The following is a 10269-nucleotide window of genomic DNA, read 5'->3' on the forward strand; positions in this document are numbered from 1 at the left end:
CTCAGGTATGACTTGGACTAGACTAGTCCTGTCTTGATGTTCTGACTCGACAAAGGTGGTCTGGATACAGCCCTGGTTGGTGTGAAGTGTATAGGGTCAAGTGCGCCAACCAACTAACAACTGAAATAATAATAAAATACAGAGTATGGCTAATAATATATAAATATGACAATTGGCATATCTAACAAAATCAACAACTACGCATAGGCCTTAAGACCTTCACTAATGTTAATTTCCATTAAACTAAGAAAATTGACAATGAGAAACATGTAAAATTGTACACACTGTGAAAAGGCTGTGAAATCTCCGTTATGCCCTTTAGATTCACAGTAACACTACTGTATATATTATAAAGCAGCATGGTGTAAGTTACATTATAACCTTTCCGCCATGACAAATACAGTAGTCTAAGTATTCAGTTGGAATTCAATAGTGTAAAGAGTACTTTAAAAACAACCACAGTAGTCTAAGTATAACTGGGAAGAATTACAGTAGTCTAGATTACGTTAAAAATTGACAGAAAAATTAGTCTAGAATTACAGTTGGATTTACAATTGTAAAGATTACTTTAAAACACACACAGTAGTCTAAGTATGCTGTAAAAATCACACGTAGGCTAAGTAGTACAGTTGGAATTACAATAGTTAAGTAAGTTACAGTAGTCTAAGTGATCAGTTGAAATTACAGTAGTCTAAGTATTACTGTAAAACCATCACAGTGTCTAATGTAGTATGTAAAATGACAGTAGTCAAGTATTACTGTAAAACCATATCACAGTAGCTAAGATTACGGTAAAAATACCGTAGTCTAAGTATTACTGTAAAGAAATTACAGCAGTCTAAGTATTACAGTTGCAATTCAGTAGGTCTACGTATCACTGGAATAAAAAATACAGTAGTCAGTAGTACTGTAACAATTCAACCTCAGCTAAGTGATTCCTGTTAAAAAAATTACAGGAGTCGTAAGTATAAACAGTTAAATTACAGTAGTGCAAGTATTACTGTAAAACAACACACGTGATTCGGCAATACTACGTAAATTAAGATTCTACGTCGTAAAACAATCCATAGTCTAAGTTATTACTGTAAAAATTACAGTAGTCTAATATACGTAAAAAATACAGTAGTACTCAAGTATTACCGTTGAAATTACAGTAGTCTAAGTATACTAAGCAACAATACACAGTAGTCTAAGTATTACTGTAAAACTTAAGTAGTCTAAGTTATTACAGTGGAAATTACAGTAGTCTAAGTATTAGCTGTAAAAACAATCAAAGTAGTCTAAGTATTACTGTAAAAAGTACAAGTCAACGTAAAAATCACGTTTAAGTATTACTGTAAAACCAGGATCAGTAGTCTAAGATCTTACTGTACAATACAGTATCATAAGTTCGTACCTAAAGTAGCTACTATAGGAAAATTACAACCTCAGTCGAGTATATTCGTAAAAAAATTACGTTCTAAGTATAACCAGTTGAAATTAGCAGTAGTCTAAGTCTTACTGTAAAAACAACCCAGTAGTTCTAAATATTACTGTAAAAATGACAGTAGTCTAAGTACTTACTGGTAAACAATCACAGTATCCTAAGTATTACTGTAAAAATTACAGTAGTCTAATATACTGTAACAAAAACTTACAGTAGTTAAGGTATACAGTTGAAATCACAGTAGTTTAAGCATTACCTTTAAAAAAATCCAACAGTAACCACAGAAAGTACTATAAATAGTAGTAACTACTGTATTTTTACCTTTTTATCTATGTTGTGTTTAACTTGTTTTGTATTTGACAGAAATTACAAAAATAACTGTAATGGAACCTTTACTGACATTTACTGTAAAAAGAATTTACGTAAGTTACTTACATTTTTCGTAAATTGTTCACAATGCAGGTCAGCCGCAATGTCTGCATGTTCGTGAATATCTACGATACGGGCTTGTTCAGTACTAGTATTTGTTAACTACTACTACAGATAACAGCATTCTCACCCGCGCCCTGGGGTCCACCAGGCTCGTTCCTAGCAGATACACCTTGACCACCTCCACCTGGCCCGCCCTGGCACGCCAATGTGTGTCGCCGTTTCACGCGCGGCACAACACAGCAAGCCACACACAACACACCACACAACAACAAGGCGTCACCAGAGTAACACAACACACATTGACCTGAAATCTTGCCCCATCTTGAAAGCTTAGTGATACGCGCTAGGATTGTTCTTTTCACGGAAACGGGCCAGCCATGAAAAGGCAGGAACCAACCGCGAAAAAAGGGGACCGGAGGGCCACGACCGGCCGGGGCGGAGGACCGAACGGCAGGAGACACACAAGGCTAAATAGTTCGCGGATTCTCCCTTGCTCGGGTTCTCTTGGCGCGGTAGCCTTCGACCCACGACTTACGATTAGCACATTTTTCTCGCTGCGATTCCGATTATCTATTGCCCGACTATTTGTGAGAAGCCCGACCCACCGCAATGAACGGTAACACTTTTTTATTTTTTTTTTTTAACGCACGATTGAGATTTCAGGGCAACTCGCGGTTGCGCAAAAAAATTAAAACCAACTAGACAATTTTGTTTGTTTGGTATTATTACCAATTTTTTTTATTTTGTTTTGTATTTTATTCATCTAATATATCATAGTTTATATACCTTTATTTACACTGTTAGCCTTCCCCACCCCCCCCCCCCAACCGCATAATTACTACATACAGAATGTCTTAGATTAAATTTAGCCCTTTTTTAACTCCGCCCAATAATTAAAAGCTCAAAAGAAGTAGAGTTATCAACCCTGTAATGCCTAGCTGTAACAGACAAGCTTTTTTTTTTTTTTTCCCCCCCCCAAAAAAAACAAATAAATTGTAAAAAACAGGAATATTCCACCAACAAATTAAACGCCACTTAGGTTTTTTCTTCTTTTCTTTCCCCCATTCACACACTTTCTCTTTATCTTAATATCAGGGTTATTATATTATATTGTTTATGTACACATTCCGTACTTTTCAATATTTAAGAGAACCACAGAGTTCCTTAACATAACCACCCCTCCCCAATTTAAATTATGCTACGATCTCTTGCTTCATTACTCTCATTACACACTATTTTAAATTTTCAATACGATCCACTGCCGCACACGACCAGGGTCCTGGTCTTGGACTTGTCTTGGACTCGACAAAGGTGGTCTTGACTACAGCCCTGGTTGGTGTGAAGTGTATAGGGTCAAGTGCCCACAACTAACAACTGAAATAATAATAAAAATACAGAGTATGGCTAATAATCACTTATAATATGACAATTAGGCATATCTAAACAAAATCAACAACTACCAGTCATAGGCCTTAAGACCTTCACTAATGTTAATTTCCATTAAACTAAAAGAAAATTGACAATGAGATAACTATGTAACAATTGTTACACACTGTGAATAACGGCTGTGAAATCTCCAGTTATGCCCTTTAGATTTCACAGTAACACTACTGTATATTATTATACAGTAGCATGGTGTAAAGTTACATTATAACCTTTCCGCCATGACAACATCACAGTAGTCTAAGTATTACAGTTGGAATTACAATAGTGTAAAGATTACTTTAAAACAACCACAGTAGTCTAAGTATAACTGTGAAAGAATTACAGTAGTCTAAGTATTACTGTAAAAATTACAGTAGTCTAAGTATTACAGTTGGAATTACAATAGTGTAAAGATTACTTTAAAACAACCACAGTAGTCTAAGTATGCTGTAAAAATCCACAGTAGGTCTAAGTATACAGTTGTGATTACAATATTTAAGTATACAGTAGTCTAAGTGTCAGTTGAAATTAACGTAGTCTAAGTATTACTGTAAAACATCACAGTAGTTCTAGTAGTACTGTAAAAATGACAGTTATCTAAGTATTACTGTAAAACAATCACAGTAGTCCTAAGATTAGTGTAAATTACGTAGTCTAAGTATTACTGTAAAGAACTGAACAGCAGTCTAAGTATTACGTTGAATTCAGTATCTACGTATATGAAAAAATCACGTAGTCTAGTATACTGTAAAATTACAACCTCAGTCTAAGTATTACTGTAAAAAAAATTACAGTAGTCTAAGTATAACAGTTAAATTACAGTAGTGCAAGTATTACTGTAAAACAATCACAGGTCGGTCTAAGTATTACGGTAAAAATACAGTAGTTCTAGTATTACTGTAAAACAATCAATAGTCATTATTACTGTAAAATTACAGTAGTCTAAATAGTACGTAAAAAAATTACAGTAGTTCTAAGTATTACCGTTGAAATTACAGTAGTCTAAGTATTACTGTAAAACAATCACAGTAGTCTAAGTATTACTGTAAAACTTACAGTAGTCTAAGTTATACAGTTGAAATTACAGTAGTCTAAGTATTTAGGCGTAAAAACAATCAAAGTAGTCTAAGTATTACTGTAAAAAGTACAGTAGTCTAAGTATTACTGTAAAACCAATCCAGTAGTCTAAGTTTACTGTAAAAAGTACAGTAGTCTAAGTCTTACTGTAAAACAATCAAAGTAGTCTAAGTATTAAGGAAAATTACAACCTCAGTCGAGTATATTACTGTAAAAAAATTACAGTAGTCTAAGTATAACAGTTGAAATTACAGTAGTCTAAGTATTACTGTAAAACAATCCCAGTAGTCTAAGTATTACTGTAAAACAATCACAGTAGTCTAAGTATTACTGTAAAAATTACAGTAGTCTAAGTATTACTGTAAAAAAATTACAGTAGTCTAAGTATTACAGTTGAAATCACAGTAGTTTAAGCATTACCTTAAAAAAATCCCAAAGTAACCACTAAAGTACTATAAATAGTACAGTAAACTACTGTATTTTTACCTTTTTATCTTATGTTGTGTTTAATTGTTTTGTATTTGACAAGAAATACATAAAATACTGTAAATGGAACCTTTACTGACCTTTACTGTAAAAAGAATTTACAGTAAGTTACTGTACATTTTTCGTTAAATTTGTTACAATGCAGGTCTAGCAGCAATTTCTGCATGTTCGGAATATACTAGTACTGAGTGTTCAGTACTAGTATTTTTTTACTACTACTACAGATAACAGCAGTCTCACCCGCGCCCTGGCGTCCACCATGGCTCCGTTCCTCAGCAGACACCTGACCACCTCCACCTGGCCCGCCCTGGCCGCCATGTGTAACGCCGTTTCACCGCGCTGCACACACACAGCACACACAACACACACACACAACACACACACGGGTCAGCAGAGTCAACACACACACATTGACCTGAAATATGCCCATCTTGAAGCTAGTTGATACGGAGCTAGAATTGTTTCTTTATTACATGCAAGAAAGAGAAAAAGATCTGAGAGAAAAGGTTATCACACTGATATTAAAACAACCTGTTATGAGAGAAAAAAAATATTTGAGAGAAAAAGTTTTCATACCAATGGCAAAAAAAACTCTCTCAAAATACTTTTTTAAACTCTCAAAAATATTTTTTTGTCATAAGAAAGAAATTCTCTCAAAAAAAAGTGTTTGTCTCAAAAAGTCACATCTCTCTCAAAAAGAATTTTTAAACTCTGAAATATGTAAAAATTCTCTAAAAAATAAGTTTTTCTCTCAAAAAGTCAAAATCTTTCTTAAAAGTTTTTTTAAACTCTTTAAAAAAACTTTAAGAAATTTGACTTGTTGAGGGAGAAAAACCTATTTTTTGAGAATGTTTCATATTTCATATTTCAATATTTCATATATTTAAATATATTTTGAGAGGGATTTTAGTTTTGAGAGAAACACATTTTTTGAGAGAATTTTTACATATTTGATGAGGATTTTAAAATATATTTTGAGAGAGATTTTACTTTTGAAGAAACTGGTTTTTTTAGAGAATTTTTACATATTCATATTCAGTATTATTCATATATTTAAAATATATGTTGAGAGAGATTTTACTTTTTGAGAGAAACTGGGTTTTTTTTAGAGAATTTTTACATATTTCATATTTCATATTTCATATTTTAAAATCTATTTGAGAGAGATTTTTACTTTTTGAGAGAAACTGGGTTTTTTTTTAGAAATTTTACTATTTCATATTTCAATATTTCATATATTTAAATATATTTTGAGGGTTTTATTTTGAGAGAAACACATTTTTTGAGAGATTTTCATATTGAGATTTAAAAAATTATTTGAGAGAGATTTTACTTTTTGAAAGAACTGGTTTTTTTAGAGATTTTTACATATTTCATATTTCATATTTCATATATTTAAATATTGTTGAAAGATTTTATAATTTTTTTATACTTTTTGAGAGAAACTGGTTTGTTTTTTTAGAGAATTTTACCATATTTCTATTCAATATTCATATATTTAAAATATATGTTGGAGAGATTTTACTTTTGAGAGAAACTGGGTTTTTTTTAGAGAATTTTTACATATTTCATTTTCAATATTCATATATTTAAAATATATTTTGAGAGAGATTTTATGTTTTGTGAGAAACACATTTTTTTGGAGAATTTTTACATATTTGAGAGTTTAAAAAATATATGTTGAGAGAGATTTTACTTTTTGAAAGAAACTGGGTTTTTTTAGAGAAGTTTTACATATTCAATATTCAATATTTCATATTTAAAATATGTTTTGAGAGGGATTTTATGTTTGGAGAAACACATCTTTTTTTGGAGAATTTTTACATATTCAGAGTTTAAAAAAACTTTTAGGAAGATTTTGACTTTGAGAGAAAAACTTATTTTTTAGAGAATGTTTACATATTTCATATTTCATATATTTAAAATATATTTTGAGAGGATTTTATGTTTTGAGAGAAACACATTTTTGAAGAATTTTTACATATTTGAGAGTTTAAAATATATTTTGAGAGAGATTTTACTATTTGAAAGAAACTGGGGTTTTTTGAGAATTTTACATATTTCAGAATAAAAATGATTTGAGAGAGATTTATGTTTTGAGAGAACTGTTTTTTGAGAATTTTACATATTTCAAGTTTAAAAAAACTTTTGAAGAAGATTTTGACTTTTTGAGGAGAAAAACTTATTTTTTAGAGAATTTTTTACATATTTCAGAGTTTAAAAATCTTTTTGAGAGAGATGTGACTTTTGAGACAAACATTTTTTTTGGAAATTTCTTTCTATGACAAATATTTTTGAGAGTTTAAAAAAGTATTTTGAGAAGTTTTTTTGTTGCCATTGGTATGAAAACTTTTCTCTCAAATATTTTTTTTCTACAAGGTTGTTTTAACTATCAGTGTGATAACCTTTTCTCTCAGATCTTTTTCTCTTTCTTGCATGTAATAGAAACAATTTCTAAGCTCCGTATCAACTAGCTTCAAGATGGGCAGATTTTCAGGTCAATGTGTGTGTGTGACATCTGCTGACCCGGTGTGTGTTGTGTTGTGTGTTGTGTGCTGTGTGTGTGCAGCGCGGTGAAACGGCGTACACATGGCGGCCAGGGCGGGCCAGGTGGAGGTGGTCAGTGTGTCTCTCGAGGAACGGAGCCATGGTGGACGCCAGCTGGTGAGACTGGCTGTTATCTGTGTTAGTAGTAAAAAATACTATACTGAACACTCAGTACTAGTAATATCCGAACATGCAGAAATTGCTGCTAGACCTGCATTGTAACAAATTTAACGAAAAAGTACAGTAACTTACTGTAAATTCTTTTTACAGTAAGGTCAGTAAAGGTTCCATTTACAGTATTTTATGTATTTCTTGTCAAATACAACACAATTAAACAAACATAAGATAAAAAGGTAAACAATACAGTAGTTACTGTACTATTTATAGTACTTATGGTTACTTTTGGGATTTTTTAAGGAATGCTTAAACTATCACGTGATTATCACTGTAATCTAGCAACTGTAATTTTTTTACAGAATACTAGACTACTGTAATTTTTATCAGTAATACTCTACTAGACTACTGTGATTGTTTAACTACTACTTAACTACTGTCATTTTACAGTATAACTTAGACTACTGGGATTGTTTTAACAGTAATACTTAGACTCCTGTAATTTCAACTGTTACTTAGACTACTGTAATTTTTACATAATATCCTCGACTGGTTGTACCTTTTTAACCTTAATACTTAGACTACTTTGATTGTTTTTAAATAACAGTTAACTTAGACTACTGTTACTTTTTACAGTAATCATTAGACTACTTTTTGAATGATTTTACAGTAATACTTAGACTACTGTAACTTTTTACAGTAATACTTAGAACTACTTTGATGTTTCCAGTAATCTTAGACTGACTGTAATTCAACTGTAATACTTAGACTACTGTATTTTTACAGTATACTTAGACTACTTGATTGTTTTTACAGTAATACTGTAGACTACTGTATTGTCACTTAATACTTAGACTACTGTAATTTTTTACAGTAACTACTTAGACTACTGTATTGTGTTTACAGTAAACTAGACTTATTACGCATCTACTTAGCATGTATTTTGTTAACAGTATACCTATTAATGAGTCGTCATTTTACCAGTAATAACTTAGACTACTGTGATTGTTGTTAAGAATAGTACTTGCGAACTACTGTAAATTGCAATGTAATATACTTAGACTCTGTAATTTCTCTTTTACAGTAATACTTAGAACTGAGTTGTAATTTTTACAGGATATACTTTTAGACTACTGTGTATTGGTTTACAGTAATACTTAGAGACTACTGTAATTTCAAACTGTAATACTTTAGAACTGCTGTAATTTCATTTACATAATACTTGACTTTATACTACTTATACTGTAATTTTTAACAGTAAATACTAGCCCTACTTACTGGTGATTGTTTTACAGTAATACTTAGACGACTGTCTTTTTTTACGTACTACTTGACACTACTGTGATTGTTTTACCGTAACTTAGACGACTGTATTTCAACTGTCTACTTAGCTACTGTATACTTAACATTGTAATTACCTTCAACTGTAATACTTAGACCTACTGTGATTTTTACAGCCAGACTTAACTACTGTGTTGTTTTAACGTAATCTTTAACAACTATTGTAATCCAACGGGAATACCTTAGACTACCTGTAATTTTTACAGTAATACTTAGACTACGTAATTCCTTTCAACAGTTATACTTAGACTGACTATGGTGGTTGTTTTAAATACTCTTTACACTATTGTATTCCACTGTAATACTAGACTAACTAACTTACTGGTGAGTGTCAATGGCGGAAAGGTTATAATGTACTTTACACCATTCTACTGATAATAAATTAACAGTAGTGTTACTGTGAAATCTAAAAGGCATAACTGGAGATTTTCACAGCCGTTATTCACATTGTGTCCAATTGTGTTTACATAGTTTCTCATCATTGGTCCAATTTTCATTTTAGTTTAATTTGAAATTAACCATTTGAAATTCTTAAGGCCTAGAGCTGGTAGTTGTTTGAATTTTGGTTAGATTTCCTCATTGTCCATTTATAAGTATATTATCCATACTCTGTAATTTTTATTATTATTTCAATGTTAGGTTGTGGGCAACTTAACACTTGACCTATAAACTTCACACCACCAGGGCCTGTCGTCACGACCCCTTTGTCGCGTCCGACAAGTCCAAGACCAGACAACTAGTCAGTCCAGTAAATGACCCGCGTCCAAAGAGGTTTGAGTCCAAGACCAGACCGAGTCCAGGGACCGCAAAAAGGTCTTCATACATGACAGTATCAAGACTATAATTTTGGGTTTCACTGTATTCCCTTCCTCCAAATTATTAAATTATTATCAACAATACAGCCACACCTGTACATGCTTGTCGGTCGAGAGACCACAGCATACGCCCAAAAGCCACATCTGGCAAGACCATTGGACCGAGAACCGAGACAGTCCGAGTCCAAATACCTAGCGGTCCGAGACAAGTCCGCGACCAAGAAAAATATGTCTTGAGGTCCCGGAACTACAGCCCTGATACAATATCACATTCATAAGATAAATTCTTTTTAAGTATCGAAATAAAGATGCCTGGTTTACTACTTCCCACTTACACCCCCACAACCCTTACACAACCCTTACTCCTTCATAAGGGGGCATAGTTGTGTTATTACCTCATCTTGGTCACAGGCAGTGATATTTACCCGAAATATTTGTTTAAGTAATACATATTATTAGCACTGGACTGGAAATAGGACAAATTAATATTGTTAATCACAATTATTTAAGAGACCTTAATCCTACATTATAGTTGAGAATACATATCCCATCTAACAACAGGCCATGTAAGGTTTTGAGTTTGTGGGTTTTTCATTTTTTCATTGT

The 10269-nt window shown here is 32.2% G+C and overlaps 1 protein-coding gene across 1 annotated transcript in view; it reads right to left on the reverse strand.

Moving 5' to 3' along the window:
* The window catches only part of LOC116686617 (ankyrin-2-like), a 158017-nt gene that overhangs the window by 75820 nt on the left and 71928 nt on the right, over positions 1 to 10269 (reverse strand). Inside the window, 1 exon segment of the mRNA XM_032511638.1 lies at positions 5087 to 5185. Coding sequence (XP_032367529.1) covers positions 5087 to 5185 — 99 coding nt within the window.

This window comes from Etheostoma spectabile, unplaced genomic scaffold (assembly GCF_008692095.1).
Source record: "Etheostoma spectabile isolate EspeVRDwgs_2016 unplaced genomic scaffold, UIUC_Espe_1.0 scaffold403, whole genome shotgun sequence".
In the NCBI taxonomy this organism is placed as follows: domain Eukaryota; kingdom Metazoa; phylum Chordata; class Actinopteri; order Perciformes; family Percidae; genus Etheostoma; species Etheostoma spectabile.